The sequence below is a fragment of the Ictidomys tridecemlineatus genome, chromosome 4 (genome assembly GCF_052094955.1).
Source record: "Ictidomys tridecemlineatus isolate mIctTri1 chromosome 4, mIctTri1.hap1, whole genome shotgun sequence".
Classification (NCBI taxonomy): Eukaryota; Metazoa; Chordata; class Mammalia; order Rodentia; family Sciuridae; genus Ictidomys; species Ictidomys tridecemlineatus.
In genome coordinates, this window is record NC_135480.1 from 198089355 (window position 1) to 198116404 (window position 27050).

The following is a 27050-nucleotide window of genomic DNA, read 5'->3' on the forward strand; positions in this document are numbered from 1 at the left end:
TTGGGAGGTTGCTGGATCCTGTGGCCTCCTGGGTCATGTCCCTGTCTCACCAGAACTTTCTGGTAGAAACTGGTAAAAACTGGGAGGGCTCTGCAGGGAAAGGAAACTGGACCTGCAATGAGCAACCCAGAGCTGTCATGCAGGTATAGCCAACAGCCAGAGGAAGGCCTGGGTCCACTCTCAGCTGCACCATGGAGGAACCTGGGGGAATAACCTCACCCCTCTCAGACTCCAGTCACTTTGACAGAATGATAGGGTTGAGCTCCACAGCTAATAACAAACTGAGTTTTGAAAACAGAAGTTACATTCATAGGGTTGGGGATGTGGCTCAAGCGGTAGCACACTCGTCTGGCATGAGCACGGCCCTGGGTTCGAACCTCAGCACCACGTACAAATAAAGATGTTGTGTCCACGGGGGGGGGGGGGGGGAAACAACTATAAAATAAATTTTAAAATTCCCTCTTTTTTTTAAAAAAAAAAAGAAGTTACATTCATATAAGCACACATGCCTAATATATTATCAAAGATAAACATATCTAAACATTTGAAAAATGGATTAAGAGAGTAGAGTGGGGAGGCACATGAATGGGGGTAAGAAATAGGACCCAGCTCAAATGCCTCCCCTTGTCCCGCAGAGCATACTGGAGTGATGTCTGTTTACATCATTGGCCAGATTGAGCGCTCCTCTAGGCAGGGTGGGGCTGGGACCCTTCTCTGAGTCTGCAGAGACAGCACAGGGCCCAGCAGAGAGCTGGTGTTCAGGGAGCACAATGCAGACAACAGCCAGCCTGATCTGCTACTCACTAAGACATAGGGATGATGCAATATTTAGAAAAAAAAATCACCCTTCTTCATGCCTTTGCAATGCACAATTTACCAACTGGGAAATGGTACCAACTTTTTAGCTTTACACTGTCCAGCAGCCCAGAAATTATGGGAGCCAGGGACCCAAGCCCTTAGCCAGAGAGTAGGAAAGAAATGAAATCCCATCATGTTCTGGATTTAAGTGCCAGCACTTCTACTTGCGTTAACTTTATTTATTACACAAATAAGACATTTACAAAGCACAACATGAAAGATATGTAACAAAACAGACATTGGTTTTACAAAAAAAGTGCTTACAATTTTTATTCCATGTGTGTATTTCCCCTTTTGTTTTGTATTTAAATAAATAGTCTTGTCCGCCTGTGTGTTTCCAGGCTGCTCTTAACAGGGTAGTGGAGACGTTTGAACTGCAACATGCTACTGTCATGTAGTCCACGCAAGGAACAGACCCTGGGGAGAGACTCAAGACAGAGAGGATCCTGGGTGACCCTGGGCAAGGCTCAGTTGGCCGCTTACCACATGGTTGTGATTGGGGCTTTGATCATTAGGAGCAAAAATCAAAGGAAAGATCTGAGCTCCCCAAGGCCAGGGATCAGGCCCAGGTCACTCCTGTTAGTTCAGTGCCCAGACAGAGGCAGCACAAGTTTTCACTGGATGACTTCTGAACCACATTCTGAGTGGTGCTTTCTCTTTGACCTTAGTTAGCTGTAACATCTTTGGAAGGGACAGAATGCAGGTTCCCTCTTGGGCCTCACCCATGCCTAGGCCTCCTCCAGAGAAAATGGCATGTAAGTTCTCATTAAGTGCCAACTTCAAGCATATGAATCCGGAAACCTTATCCAGACTCAGAGAGAGTGCTGCAATCGATTAATGATGTCTGCTATGGGTGAAGACAGGGACCACAGCTGTGTATAACTATAAACTTGCTTTCCCTGTCCTGCAGTCTCCTTCCAAAAGCAGGCAGGAGGACTGGGGCTAAAGCATGCTTACTAGCAGCCTCTAGTTGGAAATGCACTAGGTCTCCAAGTAGTTCTAGAATTATAGAATAAGCTTGGGGCAAATGGGCATCCCCTGAAAACATAAATATCATGGTCCTGTTTGCCCAAGCCCTTGGTTTCAGGTGGAAGAGTTGCAGCAGGATGGGGTGGATGAGACAACAGCTGTGTCTAGCCTTGTTCTCAGGAGCAGATGGGGCTGGCTCTGGGCAGGGTTGGCAGGGAAGCCCAGAGGTACTAGCTTGGCACACTCACCTAGGCAGTGGGCACCTCTCTACTCAGAGATGGATCAAAGTTTACATTCTGGCTGTCATTTAACTGGGCTCTGTTCCTTGGCCCCCAAGAGTGGTCCCCTAGCCCAGGCACCCCTATCAGTAGTGAACCAGCAGCCAAAAAGCATCCCCAGCTCTAGCCTGCCCACTCAGCAGCACCATCACACAGATCAAATACTATCTTTGCTATGTCTCCTGCACTTACGTTAGATAGTCAGGTGGGGGTAGGGTTTCCCCTCCGTCCCAAGTGTTCGCTTTCCCCTCCTTGAAATGGTTAGTGCCTCTCCCAGTGCAGAGTGCCACATGTGCCACATCCCTCTCCTCGATCTCCAACCAATGGGGGCCTTTGTCCCCCATCCCCCGCCTGTCCCTCTGCCTCTTGGTCTGGGCAGGCCTCCATCTCTGCCCTACTGGGCCTCTCAGGGTTGGTCAGTGTCTCTTCTCTTTCTGAATTAACTTGACATAACCAGACAGATGGAAATGATAAAATTAGAACATAGCTTTCCTTTGGGGACATCCCACAAACACTGTAGAGTTTTCCAGACAAAAGCAACAGAGTGGATGACATTGGGGGTTGTCGGCTATTCGGAATTCAGAGATGGTTCCAAGGAAGTAGTAAATAAAGGCCAATGGGGGTGGGAGGGCGGGGAAGAAAACCTGTAAATTAGGAGGCTGTTGGTGTCGCATGATTCAATTTGTCTTTTGCTATTGTAATCAGCTGAAGTTGAAGATGACTCCTGTTTAAATGGGAAAAACAGGCTGTTGTTTTCACCCTGATTCCAAATTTCAGGGAGCTCTGCCTTCCAAGAGGAGGACTCTGTGATGCTCCTGGCCAGTTCTGGTTCTCAGCAGGAGAGGGAAGGCCAGGCCTGGGGGCCAGCTGGCGGCGGGCAGAATGGCGGGTGGGGGTGGATGCGGAGGCGGTGGATCCCTGGCCACAGTTTGGACACTGGATCTCAGCGGCTGAGGGGCAGCTGTGGGGTGCCCATGGACAGATGCGGAAGTGCCGACAGCGTTAGTACTGAAAAAGGATGACCTGCAAGAGGAGGGCATGGGAGGTGGCTGAGTTAGGAGCCTGCCCCACTTGGCAGCCCCCAGGGATTCTCAAAGTCATGCAGCGTAAGGAAGGGCTCAGGGCCTAGACTTGGATTTAAATCTTGACTCTGGCAGCTTACTTGCTGTGGGACTTTGGACAACTCACTTCCCCTCTCTGAGCCTATTTCCTCATCTGTAAACAAGGATACCAAAACCTCTCAGAACAGGGAGGATTCAATGAGATACAATAGAAGAAGCAAAAACCTACTGGGCACTTTACCCTGCTCCCTCCATAAATCGCTTCAATGAAGCTGCACCTCAAGCCCATGAGGAAGTCCTACTGTGATGGTCTCTATTTTACAGGGAGGGCACCAAGGCTGAAAGAAGTGGCAGTTAGTGAGTCCATGATCACAGCTAGGAAGAGATACACCAACACTGGAATCCAGGCAGGCTCTCTACGAAACCACCCATCTCTACCTCTCCAACACCACCATGACAACAGCTGCCCACAGGGCACAATCTACCAAGCCAAGGGCTAAGCACCCAGTGTGCACCGGATCTGCACAAAGCCAAGGCATGTGGCTAAGCCAGCCAGAGGCTGATGCACAGCAAGTGGGTGGGCCTCTGCTCCTTTCTCTTCCCCTCTTCCACTTAGAGCACCTGGCTGACATCTTACTGCCACCCACACAACCAATCCCCTGAAGTTCAGGTCAAAGATCACTGGCTGGCTGGTCAAAATGGGGTGTCCCTTTTCACAGGAAAATAGGAGGAGGAGGTTTCAAGTGGCCCAGAGTCTGCCAGTGAGCACCGTCACATCACTGATACATTTTCTGATCAGGATGTTTCTTGCCCAGAATCAGCTACCAGAGGAGGTGGAGGAGGAAAGCAAAGATGTTGATCTCCATAGTATCATGGTAGTCCCCTCCCCCTTACCTACAGTTTCAGTTATCTGCATTCAACCACAGTCCAAGAATATTACTATTGGTCTTGACTCTTTCAAAAGAGAGGGATCACACTCATATAACTATTATTAGAGTACATTATGATTATTCTATTTTATTATTATTGTTGTTAATTTCTTAATGTGCCCAATTTATAAATCAACCTTTATCAGAGGTATGTATGTATAGGAAAAATATACTATTATATAAGGTTCAATACTATCCAGGGTTTCAGGCCCCCACTGGGGGTCTTGGAACATAGCCCTACAGATACGAGTAGACTACTGCAATCATAATGACGACCAGTACCCAAGGAGCGCTTTCTACCTATGGGACACTGTGCTAAGCTCTTTATACAAGTCATTGCATTTAGTCTCCACAGCAACCCCGGGTGGTGGGAAACATTATTGTCCCCATTTTATAAATGCAGAAACTGAAACTCTGAGAAGCTAATTGTGTCTCCAGGTCTCAGAGAGAGGAGGTGGCAGATCTGGGCTCAGGGTGGCTGGGCTCCAAAGCTCACACTGCATTCTTCACCCGGCCTTGTGCCTTATTTTCACTGGATCTTCAGGACACCTGGCTTTAGGCTCTTATTAAAAGGAGCACCCCTCCAAAAAAAAAATTACCCTAGTCAAACCTGTCCCCTACAGGGGCCTCAGTCTCTCAATAACCTAATATTTGAATAATAACCTCTTGGTCCTGATTTCTAAGAACCTTCCAAGTGCTGAAGTTGTGGGATCAGGGTACACAACCAGGAAGAAATGTGGTTCTGGAAACGCACAGGCGTATGTGGCCAAATGATGACGCAGTGGACAGGAAGCTCCTCCCACCCTGAGAATGTTGGGGTCATTGTTCTCCTGGCCAAACCAGCCCTGATCCAGATGAGTGGGCTCAAGGACCAGACCCAGGGGGACACACTCTCTTCACAGCTAGGCTGGCTCGGAGGGACTTGGGAGACAGCCCATGCAGTCCTGTGCTGCCTGCTCAGCCCAAGCCCTGTGACCCACCAAGCCCCACAGGTTTGACAATATGTGAATGGAAAATCCCTGGGAGTTGAGGGAAGTTCTGACAGTGAGAGGGCAGTGGGTCACAAAGGAGGGAGACACACTTTAATGCAGAGCATCTGGATACAAATCCAGGGACACAGCCCAGCAAGAGTGAATTCTGGCTCACTAGACAAACCCAGGGGCCAGAATCCTAGAGCCAAAGCTGCCAATGCCCAGCCTGGCTCGTCTTTCAGGCTGAACCAGACATAACCACAAGCTTAGCTGAGCAACCAGGAGACAGGGCTCCTCTCCAAGCTCTGAGCCCAGCCCTATACACTTCCAAGGCCTAACCCTTCCCTCTATATAATGCTTAGGGTACCAGGCCTTTCAATATGTAGCCCTGGCTGCTCCCCCACTTCCCTGGGCCTCCACCCCACTAAACACCCCATAATCCCCTCAAAGCCAGGCTTCTCCTTGCTTCTGTGCATCAGCACTTGCTGTTCTCCCAACATGGAATGCCCTTCTCCTCATACCCTCCTTCTCCCCTAAAGTTGTCACTCCCTCTTCTGGGTCCTCCAAGGCCATGGCTGCCCCCACTCCAACCACCCCATTGCCTTATGGTACAACTGTCCATGTCCTACTCTAAGTCACAAGTTTCTTGTGGGTGGGGATCAGGTCAGAATTCTTCTGCAAAGCCAGTGCCAGTCTGGTAGGACCAATGATCTCCCACAAGAAAGAGACATGTGTGAGGCAGGTGGTGCTTAGATGGAGGCCTGCTGTGTTCACATTCAGTGTGACCCTGGATGAGCAACTTCTCTGAGCCTCCGTTTCTAGAGGTGACATGGAGTTCCATCATAGCCATCCTCCCAGGGAGGCTGTAAAGGATACTGTCAGAGACAGTCCTGTAGAAATGTGAAGTGGTACAAGAAAGGAAGAATCTACTGAGCTTCGTAGACTTCAGAGTCCAGCAAACTTGCTGCACCCCTCGACAAATCACCTCATCTCTCTGAACCTCAGTCTCTTTATTTCTACAATGAGAAAGGCCATCTCCATGCCCACAAAGAAGCTGGGAGGTATCAACCAGAAGATGTGTGTAAAGAGCTCAACAAACAGCAGTTCCTACTGTGAATGTGACAGTCCCAGAAGAGACCTTCCTGCAGTGTGCTCCCCGACCACCTGATTCTTGTGTTGAACACCACCACCTACTTGGAAACATATCTGTGCAACTAGGCTGTTTGCACCTCCATACTATAGATATTCCCTCACTGTGCCAATCACAGAGAGCCCAATACACAGTAGGTGCTCAATCAGGAGGCACAGCCAGAGGAAATATGCTGGAGAAGTGTTCTGCACCTGGAGCTGCCCATCAGAATCACAGGGGCTGAGCATCACAAATGCAGGTCAATGTACCCCATTCCAGTCTTGCCATCAGACTCTGGCTTGGGAATCTGTTTTTCCAAGTTGCCCCAGTGATTCCAAGACACATTAAGACTGGGATCCACAGGACTGGAGGGCTCCTAATGGACCTTCCACCTCTAAAGCATGGTCTCTGTCTCCCTGGACCACTGTACCATCTGACTCAGGGTGGCTCCATGCCTCCCACAGCACATCTTCCCAGCCGACCTCTCTGAGGACCATCACAGTGCTGTCTCTGCAAGGCCTTCCAAGGTCCCCCACGGCCCCGGGATAAAGTCCAAGTCCTCTGCCTGTCAGCCCCATGGTCCCATTTCTCACTACTTTTCCTCCCAAGCCTGTCCCAGTGACATGGAATGGTTCAGGATTCCCTAAGAGCTGGGATGGCTGTCTTTGATGAGCCCTGATCCAGTGTCAGGCCTGCGTTTTGGGGCTGCCTTCCTCCAGGAAGTCTTCCCTCCATCTCTCCCTGCCCTCACTCTTCCCCCATCCCACGGCTCCCCATCACAGTGTGATCAGCAGGGTTGCCAATGTTGGAGTCTGTCCCCGCTCCAGATGTGGCCTCCTCCAGCAGCAGCCATGCTTTACTTATCTGTGAGTAATGAGTGAGTGAATGAATAAACGCACAGGTTCTCATCCAGGCTCTGACCTTCAGCTTCTTGGCCTCGATTTCCCTCTTCTAAAAGGAGAGGCAGTCTCAGCGCAATGGCTTTTAAGGCTAGCTCTGGGATGCCTCAGAGCTGAGAGGGAGGTGAGGCTCCTACCCGCTCCATGGTTGCACTCAGAGCAGCTCCGTCTAAATTCATCTGTGATACTGATGAGACCAAACAAAGGGTTCCAATGCTTAAAAAGCAAAGCCTTCCAGCTGCTGGACTGGGTAATACCTAAGCATCTTCTAGACATTCATTCCCAACGCATCAAACAACCAGAGATCTGGTTCCACAGAGGAGCCCTGCCAGTTGGCCAGCTGTCTCTTTGCCCCACCAGAAGCCCTCCCTGCAAAAGCCTCAAAGCTTGAGTAAATTCTCCAGTGTGACAAAAGAGAAGCCACCCTGCCAGTGAGAGGACAGGGCGAAGGAGGCCTGTGGAGTGGGCGCATGTGGAACATGCCAGCAGCTGCTCAGATGCCTCTCATGGGCACAGAGTGGGCCAGAGCTGGCTGGGCAGAGATGGTCTGCCACACAGAGGCAGGCTGCCCACTCAAGGATGGGAAATACTGCCAGAAACTCAGCCCCGCAGGAAGGCTCTGATCCAGCAGACCAACCTGGCTCCATTTACCTTCTCACCCCGGCTGGAGAGCGGCCCATCCATATCAGCTTTGAGGTGGACGGGAGGCGCGGTGTAAGGCAGCCGACAGTGCACCTGCCCGCACTGTACCTGACCTGTGGACGAGAGGTTGCCTTGGAGCCCATCCCTCAGGCTCCACACGGGATCCCACCTGCCCTGTGCTCTGCAAGCTGGAGCCCCAAGACCAGTTCCATCCCTGCCACTTAACACCTGCGTGAGATTTCAATAGGGTGGGTGGCAACACTTCACAGGAAGGACTTTATAAAGTGCCACAGTTGCTAGGGATAACCATCCAGTTCATTGATAAATGGGCACTCGTGCAAGCAAGGTTGTGCTCTTCGGGTTAGATCCTCCTTGTACACTTCTGTCTCCAAATTGGGTTTCATCAACCTAATACCAATAGCCACCCCTCCTCTTCCCTCCCCATCCTCCTTTCCAGCTTGGTTTTTCTTCCTTAGCCCTAACCATCTGACTTACGGTGTGTTTTTATTGTTTTTTGCTATCACCGGTCTTTGCCAACTAGAATACAAGCTCTATGAGGGCAGGAAGTTTTTAACCTGTTTTCTAGTTTCTGGATTTTTGTAAATTTCCAACACCAAGGATGAGGCATTATATCTAGTAGGTACTTTAAAAATATTTGTTGAATGAGACTCCATACCCTATTCCAACATCTAAAACTGTTGGGGAAAGTCCACCTGTGTGTCTGATCCAAACCTTTCATGCTTCATCCTGTTTACCACTATAATAGAGAAGTCCTTTGCCTATCTCCTCTCTAGACTTTATCCTCTTTGATCACAGAAAAAGACCTGTGCAGAAACTGACAATCAATATGTAACTTGGGACAAGTCACTGTGTCTTTCTGAGCCACAGATCTCTCATCTGTAGAATAAAGCAATTGTATTAAATTGAGGGTTCTTAACTCCCTGGGTGTTCAGGGAATCCATGAACAACCTCAAATTACTCAAATAACCATGTGTATCTGTGCATTTTTCTGGGGTCTTGTTCCAAAGCTTTTATCACATTCTAAGCTCTAAGACTTTAGGAAACTAAGGATACTGTGAATTTAATTAACTATAAAGTAAAAGTTCATTTTTTTTTCCTGGGCTCTCATTCTGTTTCTTCAACTTCCCAGCTCTAAGGCTTCAGAATATGCAAGATTCAAGATTTTAACTAACTGCAAAGCAAACTACTGGGGTGACCTTCAGCTCTTGAAGCAAGAGGTAGCAGGCCCAGACACCCCACCGAATTCTGCCCCAAGCTAGGTTCCACTACCAGGGAAAAAGGAAAAGGGCACCTCAGCCCCTTCTCTAGGGATCCAAGACAGATCTAGGCATGCTCACTGGAGTGGTGTGGATGGAGTCGTGGCCCACCTTTGAAGAGGGTCACCTAGATCCATCATTACCTCCACACAATGATGATAGCCTAGGTCCCTGGTACTAGAGAGGCCCTGATCATTGGCACTTTTAACAAGTATTTACTGAGCTCTGTGCAGGCTGAACATAAATTATTGTTTAGAAATAAAAGGGGGAAAGTATCCTTCCTGTTAAGCAAATGGTTCAGAAATGGAACAATATAAAGAGCCCAGTTTCTCCCCAGCAGCCTGGAGCAGCAGGCAGAACTCTGTACTGCTAGTTTACAAACCAAGCCCATGCTGCCATCACAAGAGTAGCTATTGCTTACTGAATGTTGAAGACTTTACATCAGTTACCTTATCCCACATTCACAACACTGCTTTGAGGTACGAACTCTTATTGTTCTTGTTTTTTCAGATAAGGGAACTGATATTCAGGGAAGCTAAGAAACTTTCCCAATGTCACCCAGTTAGTAAGTGGCAGGGATGGAATTTGAAGCCCAGCAGACTGACCCCCAACATTTGATCTTTACAGATCACTGGCTCCCACAAACTTACAGTGGGCCCTTGGTTTCCTCCACCATTCAGTGGGATAGTGATCTCTGATGTTTATGTCTGGCACAAGACAGGGATTGGGTAAAAGCAGTGGTTCTCTCTCTGACCTCCCTTCTTTCTCCCTTTTACTTGAAGCCAGAGAAGTGATGGTGAGTATGTGTGTGCATGTATGCATGTGTGTTTGTTATGATCACTTCTGTTTTTTTGGTCATGCTCAGCTTTGAGAAAACCGCCTCAAAGGGAAAGAAAGTCTCCATAAGCAACTGCTCCGAAACAGATTCAATGAATGCTCATGCCTCAGAAATCCAGGAGTTTATTCCCTTATTTCTCCAGGTTCCTGCTGCGAAGTCCCTTCACCATGACCCTTCCCACCTCTCCCCATAGAACTCATTGTCCACACACATGTCTCCCCCTCCTTTTTTTTTTTTTTCTTTTTTGGTACTGGGGATTGAACTCAGGGGCACTCAACCACTGAGCCACATCCCCAGCCCTAATTTGTACTTTATTCAGAGACAGGGTCTCACTGAGTTGCTTAGTGCCTCACTTTTGCTGAAGCTGACTTTGAACTCATGATCCTCCTGCCTCAGCCTCCCAAGCCACTACTGTAATGTGCCACCCTGCCTGGCCTCCCCTCCTTCTTTTAAGAGTTCAGGGTCTCTTTCCCAATCTCTCATTCTGGAATGTGAGTTCCAGGAGCACAGTGACTCTGGCCTACTGTGTTCCCAGTGTTCCCAGTGCTATGAACACAGGAGGCACTCAAAATGTATTTACTGAATGCATGAATCAATTTTCGTAACTCTATAAAAGGTATTAATAGCTGGGGAATAAAGCTCAGTTGGTAGAGTGCTTGCCTGGCATGCACAAGGCCCTGGGTTCAATCCCTAGCACCAAAAATAAAATAAAATAAAAATAAAAGGCATTAATAATATTCCAGTTTACAGATGAGGAAATCGAAGTTCAAGGAGGGTAAGTGATATGCCCAAGGCCACACTAACCTTCTGCTTTCCCAAATGTACCCACGCCATCTTTGCTCTCTGGGTCAAGGCCTGCCCACATTCAGTTCCCCCAGTCACTATGCCTCACTGAATCCTTTCCAGAGTTCAAATTGGTGTGTTTCCTCGAGGCGGCCTCCCCACCAGCATCTCCAAACGCTCCCACCCAGCACCTTTCCTGTAGAAATCATTCCAGGGAATATCATGAGCTTAACAATCTGGTTATTGTTCCCCTGTCCAACTGACCAGAATGCTGGCTCCACAGGGCAGGGATCTTGCTCCTCTTACTCTCTCCCTAGTCCCCAGGCCATAGCATTTGGGGAATGGCTAAATTGCTCGCCTTTACCAAGAGAAAGGATTCAGGCCCCCTCTGAAACAGGGCGGGGAGTTTACCCGCTCCACGAAGCCCCTAGATTCGAGTGACTTCGAAGCCCACATCTTCCCCGACGAGGCTCTGTAATGCATCCCCACGCCTCCGCCCCCGTCGCTCACGCACACTCCTCAGCCTTGCGCTCCCCGCAGACCCTCCTCCCGCTGTTGCGGTCACTTACTCTCAATGTAGCCGTGCAGGGTGACCATGCGCGCCCGCTCGGGGCTGCTGAACGGGGAGTAGTGGATGTCGTCGGACAGGGCGGAGGGAAGGCGGGACGGGGGCGCCCCAGAGGGCGGCACTGGGTGTTGCGGTGTGTGCTTTTTATGACGCGCCCGGCAGTTTTGAAACCACACCTGGAATGACAGCCTCAGCAGTTTCAGCCTCGCGTTAAGAGGGTCGCACGCGCCACCAGGGGATGCCCAGGCGGGACTGCCTCCCCACTCCCTGAAGAAGAGCCTCCACGTGCACGGGCGACCCTTGGCACCGCGGCGAGCTTCAGAGCTTGGCCCGGGACCCCTAGGCTCCGCCCCAGACCTGAAGGCCCTGCCCACTCGTGGTCCCACCTGGATGACCCTCCGGCTGAGGCCTGTCATGTCCGCCAGCTTCTGCAGCGTCTGCGCGTCCGGGTTGTTGTCCTGCGCGAACTGTGCCTGCATAACCTGCGGGTCGCGGGAGGGCGGTGAGGCACGGCGCGCGGAGGGCTCCGAGACCCCGGCCCAATCAGAGGCTCGGGACCAGAGGCCACGCCCCAGGCAGCTACAGCCCCTCCCGCCACCCGCGGGTCCAGGCCGAGGGGGTGGAGCCACAAGGCCCTCTCACCCCCGCCCCCGCCGAGGCCCCGCCCCCGTCCCCGGGGCTGTATCTTGCCCCGGTACCTGCAGCTGCTCCGCGGTGAAGGACGTCCGCGCGCGCTTGGCCGGCTTGGGCTGACTGTCCTGTTCCGAGGGCACTGCCCCCTCCAACGTGAGGCCGTTCCCTGGGGGCGACAGAAGCAGCTGACCACGCGTCCCCATCTCTTCTAGTGGCAGCCTGGAAAGGACGGGGGTGGGGGGAGCTTGTCCCTGGAAGAGTCAGGAGCTGAGCTGGCTGGGAGTAGGGATCCCAGGGTCTTAATCCCCGAGCTCAGTGTTTGGGGAAAGGACTTCTGTTTCCACACTGGAGAGTTCTCTTTCAGTGTCCTCTTTACATCATAAGTCCTAAGGAGAGTGGTATTATCCCCATTTTACGCGAGAGGAAACTGAGGTTCAAAGAGAAAAAAGTCCCTGCCCCTAACCTTCCCACTAGAATCTGAAAGTTGGCTGATCCTAATGGCCCCAACTGGGCTCCCTCCGAGCGAAACTAGGGGGATCCACAGGTTGGTGGGAACAAGAAACGAGGAACTTACAACGAATGGAAGAAAAAAGGTTGGAAGGATGTACACCAAGGTGTCAGCAAGGAGTAACCTCTGGCTAACCTCAGAGAAAAGTCATCAAGGAGACTTTTTACTTTCAATACTTCTGCAACTTCTGAGGTCTTTAAAACTGCTCCATGTTATCTCTCTAAAATTCTTAATTTTGTTAACCTGGGTATATGTCTCAAATTAGATTACTTTTAAAACTATGATTGTAAACTACTAAGTTTATTCTGATTTTATTTTAATATTTCATTGTTCTGAATACAAAAGTGTCCTTATCAAAAGTACAGAAAATTCCAATAAACCTCCCACAGGGGAGGGTGGAAATCATCACTAATCCCACCATTCAGAGAGAACCACTGCTCACAATTTATTATAGTTTAATTAGGAAAAAAACTGTGTTGGAAGAAAAAATAAACAAATATATAGAAATATCTGGAAAGGTAAAGGTGAAATGTGAGAGGAAATGGCATTTGGAGTGATCTTTATTTTCTTTTTGCTTAACCATCTTTTCTAATATTCTTATGATGAACATGTGTAGTGTGTGTGTGTGTGTGTGTGTGTGTGTGTGTGTGTGTGTGCGCGGCACGCGCACACTGTGTTTAGAAAGCAAAAGAGTAACCAATATCAGGGGCTGTGGCTATGGCTCAGTGGTAGCCCATTTGCCTGGTATATGTGAGGCACTGGGTTCGATTCTCAATACCACTTATAAATAAATAAAAATAAAGATCTATCAAAACTAAAGAATGTTTAAAAAAAAAAAAGTAACCAACATCAAAGGCTGATCTGAAGCCCCATGCCTTCAAGTTCCCTCTATGATTAGAGCTTAGGTGTAACTGGCAAGACCATGACTAAAGGTGGTCCTGGTTGGTCCAGCTACGGAAGGAGCCTGTGGTTACTGATGGACCATGGTGTGCAGGAAACTCTGGATCCTGGGTTTCCATCTCAGTTCCATTGCTGACCTGCCCACAACTTCAGATAACTTAAGAGCAACCCATTTAGCTCTGAAATTAGTCAAGTATACTCTTGTGTTCCCTGACTAGTTTCAGGCTGAAGTCTAGAAACTGAGGAAGGGTGATCCATATCACTCCCCAGAGGGACTGGGAGTGAGGCAGACATTTTTGGGATATTATTGTCCCATAGGGAGGCAAGCTGGACAAGGATTAGTGTGCCTTCTTTTTTAAATGGAAAAAAAATGAAACTCTTTAGAGGCAGCCACATCCCTGCAGCCTCCTGGGGTTCTGAGATCCAATTAAGGGGCCCTGGAACACAGGGATGAGGTGGTATGGCATGGTGTGACATGCTGTGTCATGGTAGTTAAGAGTCTGGGCTAGGCAGACCCACTGGTATGTTAACTTAGATGTTACATACTACAGATAACCTCCACCTTTTTGCTCATCTGTACAATGGGGATACACCATAAACATCCTAAGACTATTGTAAAGATTACTTAAAATAATCCATGCTGTGGAGAAGTTAGCAGCATCTATGGACCCTGACAGAGGAATCATGGACAGCCCTGCCTGTACTCCCTTTTACCAGTCCCCACTCCACCTAGATCCCTGGAAGGCTGTCCATATATGAGGCCTGTATGGGTCTATGTATCTTGGGAAATCAGAGAAGATGTTTTGATCATTCTAATCCAACATCTATCTTGCACAGATGGGGTAGGGGGACTGAGGGACAGAGAGGAAAGAAAATTTCTTGTTGTCGCAGTATTAGAAGCTTAATCTCCATCTCAGAAATGGGGCCTTTTCTCCTAATAGTCAGAGCCCTGAGTCCGGGATGAAACCCCTACCCTCAAGCCTCAGCTTGGTACTTACCAGGATGGGAATTGGGGGAACAGAGGCTACAACAAACATCTTTCTAGGGGATGGGGATGTAGCTCAGTTGTAGAGCACCTGCCTAGCATGTGCAAGTCTCTGGGTTCAATTCCCAGAACCTTCAAAATAATAATAATAAATCTCTACAGGACTGGCCTAGGCAACTGGGGTAAGGAGCCCCCAAGCGCCTTCCAAGGGTGGAGTAGCCTGCCTCAATGAATAGAGCCCACTCCACCCTCCCATTCATTGAGTGCCTCCAGGTTTTACAACACTTCAGCTCATCAGCCTTTGAAAAGGTCTCCTGCTATTAACCCCATCTTACAGATAAGTCAGCACAGTTGCAGTAAGGTAGTGACTGATTCCCAAGCTAACCGTGGAGGAGCCCCACCTCCACCAGCCTCCAAGTGCTCCAGGGAACGCCCAGCACATAAAGCACTGTGTATCACATTTGGGGTGCTGGGGTCGGGTGGGAAAGGGCTCGGGACAGGGGTGCTGGGCAGGGCGGGTTAGGTACCATTCTCGGCGGCTCTCTTGAGGTTCTCGATCATGGTGTCGTAGTGGATGCGGCACAGCACCTTTTCCTCAACCAGGCCGAACTCCTCGCCGGTGGAGAGCTGGCGCTTGCAGGAGAAGCAGGCGAAGCAGGCCAGGTGGTAGGCGTTGCCGCGCGCCCTGCGCACCCAGTCGCTGGCGTAGATCTGTCGGCCGCACCGGGCGCACTTGGTCCCAAATCGGCTGCGGGACAAGGTGACAGGGACTAGGCTCAGACAGGCCTCCCCCACCCCAGGCTCCTGGCCTCAGGGCCTTGACTCAGCAAATACCTGTTGCTTGGATACACTATCTACCCTCACCCCCAGCCAAGTCCCACTGAGAGGATGAGCTGGAGGGTGATTTTTAGTTTCTTCTTGGTCCTTTTCTGAGTTTTCCAAATTTTCTACGCTGATCACTTACATATGTATATTAGTTTGTTAATTAAAATTACAGCGTAATTGTTAGGGAAAACATGATAGCAATAATAACAGGCAAATTTTTGAGCACTGTACTCAGCAAGATTCTGTTTTACAGTTATTATCCCAAATAATTCTTCTTACAAGAAGTGAACTAAACTGCACAAGGTCACACAGCTCACAAAGTTAGGAACCCCAGCCATGCCAATGCCAGAGATGAATAAACTATAGTCCCAGCCATACAGAAGCTCAAAAGTTCTTGGAAGAAGAAACAGATATGCACTTAACTGGCTTTGTGACCCTGAGCAAATTATTTAACTCCTCTGAGTTCTCCTTTTCCCTGCTCTGCACTGAACTAGATGACCACAGCAGACAGCAATGACGACTGCTATTTGTTTAGTGTCCTGCAGTCTACAAAGAAACCAGCCTTCCTTTATTCTGCCTCTTCTCCTTCTTTCTCCCCATTTTGTCCTGGGATATGTGTGTGCAGCTGTCTCCATCACCAGAGCCCCTCCCGGAAGTTGCAGAGCCTGGTTCCCTCAGCACCAGAAGTCATACCGCGGGTACCAGGGAAGGTTTGTTCTTTAAGTGCATGACTCCCTTGTGACTGTGCCCAACCCTCTCAGCCTCAGTTACCTCTGTATGCTCTGAGTTCAGGGAATGGTACCACAACTCATTCCACCTCTGGAGTGTGGAAATGTAAATCACACACTTCTCCCTTTTCAAACCCCACATCCAGCCAATCCTCAGGCTCCGTGGTTCTGTTTCTCTGGGATCCATCCCCTCCCCTCCCCCTCCACTGCCACCCTTCCTCCTAGGCCAGGTTTCTATCAGGCACCCCTCACTGCCAGTTTCCACCCTGGTCTCTTGGTTTCCAGCCTCGCCCTGCCAGTGCATCCTCCACACACAGTCACAGCCAAATTTCCAGCAGGCACATGGAATCTCGTCCCTACCCTGCTTACAATCCATTGGTGGCTCCCCTTCACCCTCAGAATCTGGTTCAAGATGTTTTTGAGTTTACAAAACCTAACAGACCACATCCTCTTCAGGCCCACCTCCTTCTAAACCTTCTTCAGAGTCTCCCACTGCAAATCCAAGCATGAGTCCCAGTCAGCCACAGGGGAAGGTTAGTTCAAGATCTTTTTGAGGTACTTTCTCTGAAGCACTTTCCCACCCCCAGGACTTCGCACAGGCTGTTCCTTTCCTGACCATATCCTACCCCCCACCACACACACATCCCCACACATCCCCACAATCGTACCACCCTCTTAGCTTTGATCACACTGGTTTGTAAACATCTGGTTCCTTGGCTCTTCCCATGCACTCCTGGGATTCCTGGAGGGAAGGGGAAGATGTAGAAGATTTGCCTCTATGCTCCCAGGGATCATTAGGACAGCCTCTGTGTGACTGAGGGAAACAGTCCAGCAAAAAACGCTCTGGTTCCAACCTTGCCTGCCTGGGCAAATTATGCAATTGAGTCTTAGTGAATGAGGGAGTGCAATGGCTTCCATCAGCTCCAGCTCCCAGGGGACCATAGGTTCGCTGGGGCCATGCTGAGTGCCTTTGCCGGGTCCTCTACCTACCCCAAGCAAAAACCGCTCTTGACCTCAGAAACGCAACTTCCCCAGGGAAGAGCCCGGCACAGCAAACGATCTTTGTTTCTATTGCCGAAAGAAAGGGGAGATGAACCGGCTTTGCCCAACCCAGCTTATCCCTTTGGTGGGGCAATCCCTATTCAGTCGTCGACTGGTGGTATCTGGATTGTGAGCACTTTCTGGCCTTTGGGCAATGCGGCTTTCCAATATTTCTGCTGATGAGAAATCGGGCATCCAGCTGTGCACAGAACCCTTACTTCAGATCGGGTCCTGGGGCGCAACGTCTTCTTTGCACCCCCTCAGCTTTGTCAAAACCTGGTGAGATAACAACTCTGGCACCCATATTCTACACGTGGAATAGGAGGTTCAGAGACGGCAAGTGACTTCCTGGAGACCACAAAGTGTGGGGCCAGGGTCGAGAGGGCCCCTCCGAGATGCAAGAAAGACCTAGAACCCGCTGAGCAGACTGACTGGAGACAAGAAACCTGAGGTTCCAGAAGGATGAACAAGAAGGGGTCCTGGTTTGACCGCATCGTCATATTCCCACTCCTGGCAGCATGCTGGACCAGGAGACCAGCTATCTCCAGAAAGCGGAAAGTGCGACCTCGGGGTGGGGACCGCCAGAGTAAGGAAAGCGGGAAGCCTTCAGAGGCTGGGCAAAAGCGATGGCGTCTTCCGCTGGTGGAGAGATCCTGCGCGCTGCCGCTTATGCACCAGACTGTGCGGTCCCGATCCTCCTGTCCTGTCCGGCTGGGTGGACTTAATTGTTCTGGGCCAGGGATGCGTCCCCAGTCTCACCTCGCACCCCTGGACTTTCTGCCCTGAGAGTTCCGGATGTCCGAGTCTGTTATCCGTCCACACTCGTAGGTCACAGTGGCCCCAGCCCCCTTGTTTCAAAGCGGACGCCTAGAGTGGCCTATCAGCTTTCCTACCCTCCGAGTATCACCCTAAATGCCAGGAGCTGTTCCCAGCCCTAGGATCTCCCTGCATTCGCTGTGACACGTCCCAGTCAACGAAATCATCCTTGCACTGAATCCTTGGAATGGGGATGGGGGGGTGTCATTGTATAGGTTTGGATGCGTTAGGGCCCTTCCTGCAGTGTGTCCCCCACCCAGGACAGGGATCAGCGGCACAAACAAAGGGCACGAGGAGGCTTACGGATCGAGGCTCTGACAAACCGACAGACTCCTTCTCAGGCGGGCTTCGGGGCTCGAGCCGCCGGATTCCGGAAGCAGCGAAATCGGCGGTGGAGACAACGAAACTTCAAGAAAGGGGTGTTCGCGAGCTGTGAAGGGAGCGCCAAAGGGATTAGGGGGCGCGCCTACAGCCACCCAGCCTTGCTGCAAGGTCTGGGCCATGCGCGCCCCTCCCTGGGTCCCAGTGCGCCAGAGTCAAAGACTCAAAGCACAGAAGCGCTTTGGGGATGGAGAGGTGTCCGACAGATGCTGCACATCCTAGCAAGTGCTGAAAGGAGTAGCATAAGCATCGCACAAGGTCAAGCCCTCTATCCCCTGCATGGAGAGTAGAGAGATCTGGATATTCTTGGTGCTGAGCGGGAGCTGTGTGTCCTTGACAAAATCAGGCTTGCTTTCCAGGTTTACTTTCCCTGGATACCTAGTTGATGCTTTGTGACCATCTGCTGGATGAATGAAGCTCTATGAATGAGCGCTTTGGAGTTTTGCTCGGATCTCTTCCCCCATTTTTTTTTCCTCCATGAGGAAATCGAAGTGGAGCGCTAATGTTGGGCAGCTAGGAAGCCAAGGTGATGGAACTCCAACTTGAGTTCATGTATTTTGAGTTCAAGATGCTCACTAGATGGATAGCCTTCAAGAGACTCTATGAGGGGAACAAGGAGAGTTGAAATGAAGCCCTTTCCATTCCCTCTGCTCCTTCCCTTCTAGGCAAACCCTTTGGAGAAGTCAGAAAAAACAAAACCAGCAATTAAAAGGTTAAAACGGCCAGTTCCTTGGAGGTCCCGTCCTGACGCTCCTCCCCCCAAATCCTCTCGCAGTTCCCCCAACATCTGTCCCCTAACAGCTGGCAGCCGCTGTGCTGCTCTCCATAGTGGGGGGCCACTTTCCGGATCTTGGCTTCCCTTGGGACCCTCTTTCTGGGAGAGGGATGGAATCCACAGAGCTTGGACTCTCAAGGTGGGAGACTGGGGAAGGCTGGGGATTTGCCTTCTGTCCTGTGGCTGAACAGGGAGCAGGAACTTCAGGAGGCCTTGGCACTCTAAGAACCCCGCCCTACAAACACAAGGGGAGGCAGTTAACCCTTTGTCCCCCGTTCCCATTGTCAGAAGGGAAGAGGGCCAGCCGGGATGAGCAGGCCTTGGCAAAGTTGTGCCACTTAGAGCCTCTGAAGAAGTTATCCCTGCTCTTGGGCTCCCAGAGCCACCCAGGGAGAGTCATACATTTGAGCACACATTGGGTGCTCTCTATGTAAAGTCAAACACACTGGGCTAGAATCTTAGGACAAGTAGACAGGGATCTTTGCCATGCTACAGGCCCCACAATGTGCAAAGAGGTGGCTGACATATCTTGCCTATGGAAGAAAAATTTGGGAATGTTTAGGGGCAGACATAGTGGAGTTAGGTGGCCACAGGGCTTATCCAGGTTCTATTATTTATTATCTGCATGACCTCACCTCTCAGGGCCTCAATTTCCCCTCCTATAACATGGGGATTATGAGAACATCAAACCTCACAGATTGAACTTGGGGATTAAATGAGATAAAGCAGGTAGATTGTAAGCACAGCAATGCAAAGCTTTCCCCTGGACTGCGGGTCTCTGCTCATTGGGTCCCTAATCCTCTTTTGACCTAGGCATGTATTCTGATGGCAGGTGACCTCACTCCTGTGCTGATCGGCTTTCATGTTCTCATTCACTGTGTGACCCTGGCTATGTCACTTTCCACTCTACCAGGACATAAGTCTCCCCAGCTATACAGTAGGCATGGTGCTCCAGGAGGCTGAGAGAGCCAGGAAGGCACTGCCATCAGCCCATTCTCTACTTATGGGGCAACAGCTGCAGGTAGGTGGATGAGAGGGGGCCCTGTAAAGCTGTTCTGGATTGTGGTTGCAATGGCAATGGAAATATGAATGCCTCCAAAAGGAATACTATTTCTCCACAGAATTTTTTCTTTTTCACTTCTTGGGAGGAAAAAAAAATCAGGAAAAAAATGTCTTAACAACAACCATGAAAAAAAAAAGTAAATCCTATCATATTTCTCTGCTGGTAATTTTTTTTCCAGCTAGAACTCTCTGAGACTGAGAGGAGGTGGGAATCAGGTTGAACCCACAAGGGCTGGTGAGGTCCCTGTTTGGAGAATGAACTAGAGAAACTGAGGCACAGAGATCCAGCAGCCTGGTCAAGAAAACACAGCCAATGGACAACCCACCTACACCCCAGCAATGCAAATGAGCCAGGAATAGTACTGGACCTCCCTGACTCCCCCAAAGGCTCTGTGACCTCCTTCCAGAGTGAACTTGGAGTTTTTTCCTAACCTCTAACTTCTTAGCCACCAACACTGGCTCTGCCAATGGAGACTGAAGGAGGACTTACAAGATGATGTCAAAGACAGAAAGGAGTTAGAATTAAGGAGAACTCTTTGGGGGGGGTGGGACAAAATCAAAGGTTAGAGAACTACGGGAACCCCAAGTGCTCTCTCCATGGGGTATCAGTCACTCTTCCTTCCCACTGTCCTTCATCCTGTTGGAAACCCTGGGTCTCTTTTTGGGCACCATGTTGCTCTAGTCCACATTCTACCGGATGGTTGGGCCCCAGCTCCAGGAAATAGAGGCTAGAAAGTCTCAGGGCACAGCACCTCCCTGAGCTTCAGTTCCTGAAAGGGAACTCTGCCTCCCACACACCTTCTCTCAGAGAAGCTTCCTCACAGTAATCAGTGTTGCCCAACATTTCTTTTTCTTTCCCTTTCTGTGGGCTTTATTATTTTTGTTATAGGCGGGGCTGCCCAAGAGATCTGGGGTGGGGGAGATGTGTGTGTGAAGTGATCAGAAAAGCCACAGTTTTACTCTCATCCTGGGAATGTGAGGTTTCCCCCCTTCATTTTCTTAAGTGAAAATCTGGTTTAGTTTTGCTTTGGGGGCCTCTTGTCACTGGAAAAGGATTAGTGCTCAGAACCCATAGCCCAGAAACAACCCAGCTTCATCATTTCAGGCAGGTTCTGCTCCTCAAGCTGCCTGGGGAAGTGCCATCATGGGCTGTGCCTGGTGGTGACAACAGTAATCAGGCATTCCTAGACACTACCATTTAGGGAGCCTTTATGGTGGCTCCTTCAGTGGCCTACTCAGCAGCTCAGGGAGATAATCTTGAAAAAGGAGAACTCAGAGCAGAGAGATGCAGTGACTTGCCCAAGGTCACCTGGCCTGACAGGACTCAGTGTCCTCCCTTTCCCCACAATGGCCGGGCACCCTACACTCCACCCCACTGCAGTGGGACAGGGAATCAGTGGAGGCTCTGAATAATGGAATCAAGATCTTAGTTTTGACCTTCAAGGAGGCTCAGTCCAGCTTGGGCATGAACTGGGGCTGGAGAAGCAGCAAAGAAATTTGGACAAGTGGTAAGGGTGCCAGGCCTGTTGTCACTAGGAGAGCCAGGACAGGTGTCCTGTCCAGCCTCACTCTACAAAGGAGCACCTAGGCTCCTTCCTGCTGGGTTCCCCAAGCTCCCTGGTAGCTGATGATTTCAAGATGCCCCCAAACAGCAGCTTCCCCACCCCACCCCACCCCCCAACTGGAGTCAGGCCTAGAACAGGGAGGTGGCTAGACAGTGACTGTACCTCCATTTCTTGCCGGAGCCAAACCAAGAGTCAAATGGAACCGTGGAGGAGATATTGCACTCTGGTTACACACCACAGTAACAACCCCCTTCTGCCTAAATAAGCACACAGCAGCTGGCAGATACAAGTACACATTGACCTCACACCCTTCATCCTTCAGTTCCCCAGGTGGAGGGCCATAAGCAGGAACGTCCCCTCAGAGGAAAAGGTGGAGTTAGGGAGAGACATGGCTTCAGAATTCTCTCACCAGACCTCACTCTCCTTCTTACAGATCCTGGTCCAGGTGTGACCCTGTACTGTCCACCTTTTGCATATGCTTGAACTAAAGACAAATGTTTCTCTATAAAAAGGAACACACACTTTGTGCACACACTCCTGACCTTGCTGACAACACATTCCCCAGTACCTCTGCACAGATCCCAGACAATACACACCTACTAGAGTATCCCTATCCCCCAGACAAAACACGTTGACTGCATGCTCTTCTATACCCATCACAAAAAGAGTCGTTTAAACCATGCTTCTCAAGGCTTTCCCAGCTCTAAATGCTGCCTACTTCCTCCCTAGACTCAAGGTCTTCTCATTCCAGGTCCCTGGAGGCTCAATTTTGGTGGAGGCATTACCATCCACCAAATTCCCTACCCTCAGAGACTTTCTGGGGCTGGGGTCTTTTCAAGGAAGTCTGAAATTGTGACCTCTCCGGAGGCGGGGAAGGATGTATGTGGGTTGGGAGGGGGTGGTGATAGAGGGGAACAGTTTTCTCCACTTCCTGAGAAAGCACTTTGGGAGGCGATCCTCCCAGGAACCAATTCCACACCCGGCCACCAGAGAACCAGGCCTGGTTCATACGCCCCCCACCCACCCTCAAGATCCTGCAGACAGTCGCAGCGCCCCTGACACTTCAGTGACCTCGACCCCGTGACTGGGTCAGGCCAGACTACGCGGGTAGCAGTGAGGCGCGCATTTGCGACTGAAACACAGCGGCGCGGCGGAAGGATGCAACTGGCGGAGATCTTGAGCTGCGGGGACCAGCGCGGCACTGCTTCGCGGAGAGAGTGGCCCAGGTATTCCTACTCAGCTGTCTGGGCTGTGGCGCCCTACTCTCCATTCGCGTCCCTGCAGCCCAAAGCCTGAGCCTATAACCAGTAAAGACTGAATCCGGGGCCGGAAACTATACCGGAGCTGGGACACCGGCAAGACCCCATACTCGAACTGCGAACACTTGAGCGACGTGGGCTTGAGTTGAGGCCAGAGGCCAAGGTTGGGGTTTAGGACGAGGCACTTGGATATGGGTTAGGATGTGAGATGAATGCGGCGCTAGTGCTTGGGGCCAGATCAGCTCTGAACCCGATTCAGAGCCCCGGGCAGAGTCAAAGGCCCTCCCAGGACGGGCCTCCGCACAACTGGAGTCCCAGTAAGGTTGGAACCAGGGCCGGAGCTCGCTGGGGATGCACTCCGCTGACTGCCGGGATCCCAGCGGGTTGGAGCCTGAGCCGCGGATGTCAGAGCTCGACTGCAGCGCCCGAGGTCAGAACTAGAACCTGAAACTCAGGCAAGACCCAAGACGGAGCCAGAGGTGCGACCAAAGCCCAGCGGAGCGCCGGAACCGGGAGCTGACGCCGACCGGAACCTGTGCGAGTAGTGGCGCGTGGCCTGGAGCTTTGGCTTCGCCGTGCTGAAAGCCGGCAGGCGGGACCAGTGCGGCGCGCCGGGAAGGCACTCGGGACTCCAGGGCTCCGGAGTTGAAAACCACACGCCGCAAAAGTGGCCCTGCATATGCGCCCGGGGCTTGCCTGAGGACACACTGCAGACCCGGCAGCCGCAGCCTACCTGAAGTAGTCCATCTTGCAGAAAATTTCCTTGTTCTTGATGTAGCAGCTGTTCTGCTGCCTCAGCGACGTGCGACAAACGGAGCACTCGAGGCACCGCACGTGCCAGATGAGGTTGTTGACCTGGGGAGGGGGCGGGGATGGGGGTCGATTCAGCGCGGGCCTCTTTTCATGCCCGGCCCCAGCCTCCCCAGTTCTCATTTGCAGGCACAAACGCTGAAGCTCAGAAGGCGCATGTGACTCCCCCCTTTTTCTTCGATAACACGGAGCCTCAAGGAAATGGAAATACACTCTTCCCACTTTTCAGACGGAACCTGGGACGCAGAAAGGCCCTAAGACTTGCCCAAAGCCGCGCAGTAGGGCAGTGACTGAGCCAGGATTCGGAATTCAGTGGATCTGGCCCCGGCACAGCTTTCCTACAGTTCTTTGGGCTGCAACCCACACCCGCCAACAAACACACAACACCTCCCCTGACTCACCTTGAGCAGATACCGGTCCAGGATCTCCAGGCCGCAGCTGGAGCAGATGTTCTTGCCCGCGGACGGCACGGAGGAGGCGGCAGAGGGCGGCGAGCAGACAGACGGGGTGCTAGGCGTACACGGGGAGGCCCGACCCTCTTCCTTGTCCAGAGAGCCTGCCAGAGCCTCGGCGTCTGACTGAGCCTGCAGCAGGGGAGAAAGGGCAGAGCTCTGAGCCGGGCACCCAGAATTGACCCTGCCTTGGGGGACAAATCCGAACCCTTTGCGCATCAACTGACAACGAAATCTGCCTGGTGTGCCGCGCTGTAGGCAGGAGGACAGGAATGAAAGGGTCTATTGGAGAGGAAGGGACGGCCCCAACTTTTAACACGCGCATCTTGGGTGCGGGAAGCGGCCAGAGCCCACATTCCTGGCCAGAAAATCAAGGCTCAGAGAGGGGCGGCGCCGGTCGGGAATCCCCCAGCGCTTGAGCAGCGGTTAGTTGCCGGAAAGCCGGGCCAGGTGCCCAGGCCTGGGCTGCTGGGGGACCGAGGGCCGAGGCAGAGCCGAACGGACTCACCATGGCAGGCGGCGCGGTCCCTTCAAGACAGCGGGTGGTCGCTTTGCAGCCGGACCCTGGCTGGGCCATCACCTGGGGGAGGGGGGAGGGAATGCAGGCGGCGGCGGCTGCAGAACTGGCTCGGTGCAGCCTGAGCCCAGCGCCTCCCCGCGCCTGTTATATAAACCGGCGCCGAACAATGAGTCCTAACTTTGTAGTGGGCATTTAAAGCCCTTCCCCACAAAAGCGGTGTCTCTCTAATGAAGCAATTTGAATTTGGATTGGATTTTTTCCCTCTCTCTCCCCCTCTCCCTGCACTTAACCCGTGGCTCTTGAAGTAATCGCTTAGTTCCCTTGCAATCCAAGCCTCTGAGGGGGAAAAAAAAACACGCGCACACACACAAACTACCTGCAATTAGAAATTGTCGTGAATGCCCAAGATAAGAGGTAGCCAGAGTGTCAATTCCAACTGTCAATCAGTGAGATCCATCAGGCCGCCCAAAGAATTGCAAATTTGATTTTTTAATGGTAGTAATTAAAAATCGAATTTTTTCTCTCTCCACCCACCCCCCCTTCCTCGCTCCCTTCTCCTCCTCCTCGGCACAAAATGCAAAAAGGAGAAAAGAGAGAAAGAAAGAAAATAAAAAGGAGATGGGGGTGGTGGTGGTGCTGGTGGTTGAGGAAAATAAAACCCCGAGCGCCGGGAGCATCCGCCTGCCCGCCGGCCCGACACGCGCCGAGAAATTGAAGAGGCGATATTGACACGAATTCAGGCGCCTTTCGAGGGCCAGTCCAAGGGAAATCCGGAGCAAAAGGGGGCAAGATCGGGGTGGAAATGAGACCAAAAAGGGAAAAGAGAGGGGTCCAAGAAGAGGGAAAAAATCACCCTCCAGCCTTTCGGCGCGCCCGGGACCGGCCCGGTGTCGGGATTCTCAGTGTTGCTCCCGCACAGCCCCCGGCGCATCGGCGCTATCAGCGCCTATTCAGACGGACAATACCGGCCTCGCCTCCTCTTGATTCGCCTGTGTCTTTGCTAAATCGCTTTTTGAGAAATTCCTCCAACATTTGCATAATGTGTTCCCGCTTTCCGCGACCCCCCCCCCCACCCAGCGCTCGCGCGCGCTCACACACTCACATACACACACTCCCGGGAGCACCCTCGCACCCCTCCTCCCCGCCGCCGCCCGCTTCCCGGCCCGGGTAGGCTGGTCCCGGCCCCTGCCGGTTCCTGGCCCGGGCCGCTCGCTCGCTCGCTCACCTGGTCGGTGGCGGGGCCGCCCTCCGCCGGCAGCCGGCAGCCCTCGGGCAGCGCCGGGGCAGCGTTCTCATGCTTCCAGTACATGGGCCCTGGAGCGGCGGGCTCAGTCGGCGTGCAGCTCCGAGAGCCGCGCAGAGGGGGGGCCCGTCCGCAGTGGGAGCAGAGGCTGCAGCAGGAGCAGGAGAGCCCAGGCGGCGGCCCCGCGGCCCCCGGCCCGGCCCCAGCCCCCACCCCCGGCCCGCGCTCAGCCCTGGCCTCCCTAGCTGCCGGCGCCGCTGCCTCGGAAGAAGGTCCCGACAAACTTGGAGAGGCCCCCGCCCCCTCCTCCTCCTCCTCCTCCCCCTTCTGGTAGTCCTCCTCCTCCTCCTCCTCTCCCTCCTCCTCGTCCTCCTCCCCCTCCAGCTGCGGCGGCGGCCGCCCTGCCGCTGGAGCCCGGCTCGGTTCAAGATGAGTCATGCGTGACCAATCCCCTCCCCGCCAAGGAAGAGCGAGACACACACAACGAGGCAGAGTCCCGGAGACATACGCACACAAACACAGAGTCACACAGAAACTCAGAGCTGCTGATACACTCAGAGACACGCTTACATACAAAGACAGTGGCGGGCACACATCTACACAGCTCTCACTACTGCCCCTCCCTCAAGGGGCACCCACCGCCCTCAGGCACAGCCCCATTCATGACCAGAGGGTCATGCCGTATGCAGAGATGGACTCTATAAGAAGCCACACGTTATACTCTGCTGATGCACTACTGTGCCTGGTACATTTGTGTACATTCAGATGCAAATTATTACCTGCTTGCATCATTTAATGGGGCAATAGGCATCCACCCATACTTCACATGCCTGCACAGATACCTCTACCTCATAACAACCAGGGAGCACACCGGCTCATAAGCACTGACTGGGACTGGGAGGGGACTTTAGTGGCAAGGGAGAGTAGTTCCCTTGAATTCTTTTGGGAGGGATTGCTTGGAATATCCCTCTTCCCTTTAGGATTTATTTAGTTACAGCCCAGTGCCCATCTCACCATCTCTAGGGTTCTACTGATAATGAGAGAAGTAGGGAAGGCAGAGAAGCATGTAGCAAAGAGACAGCCCCCAATTGCACAGACAAAACTCTCAAACTCAAAGACAGCCTTACCCATACTAACATCCTACAGCATTCAGATACATATGGACACTTACAGCCTCAGCCCCATCTCCACACACCAACTAAGCTTACAGATACATACACAAACATATGTCCTCTTGTAAAAACAAACACATACTCAGGCTTAGATCCAGCACTATGGTCATGACAGCCCACTAGCACCGTGTCACACACATACTGTCACCTCAGTAATTGCCCTTATTTATAGA

General features: G+C 51.8%; 1 protein-coding gene across 4 annotated transcripts; it reads right to left on the bottom strand.

Annotated features, from left to right (window-relative positions):
• Window positions 1-994: 994 nt before the first annotated feature.
• Window positions 995-25900, bottom strand: Lhx6 (LIM homeobox 6). Of its 4 annotated transcripts, XM_078048138.1 has the most exons (10): window positions 25688-25900; window positions 24451-24522; window positions 23892-24074; window positions 23414-23535; window positions 14756-14976; window positions 11901-12001; window positions 11589-11684; window positions 11204-11378; window positions 7746-7849; window positions 995-3128 (listed from the first exon to the last, which is right to left on the bottom strand). In XM_078048138.1, exons 1-10 carry the CDS (start codon window positions 25769-25771, stop codon window positions 3108-3110), a joined length of 1179 nt encoding a protein of 392 aa, XP_077904264.1. In that variant the 5' UTR covers window positions 25772-25900; the 3' UTR covers window positions 995-3107. The 4 variants fall into 4 exon arrangements, with proteins under 4 accessions (XP_077904264.1, XP_077904265.1, XP_005320980.1 ...); XM_078048139.1 differs by lacking the exon at window positions 7746-7849; XM_005320923.3 differs by lacking the exons at window positions 7746-7849; window positions 25688-25900 and adding an exon at window positions 25343-25499.
• Between the last annotated feature and the right edge of the window lie 1150 nt (window positions 25901-27050).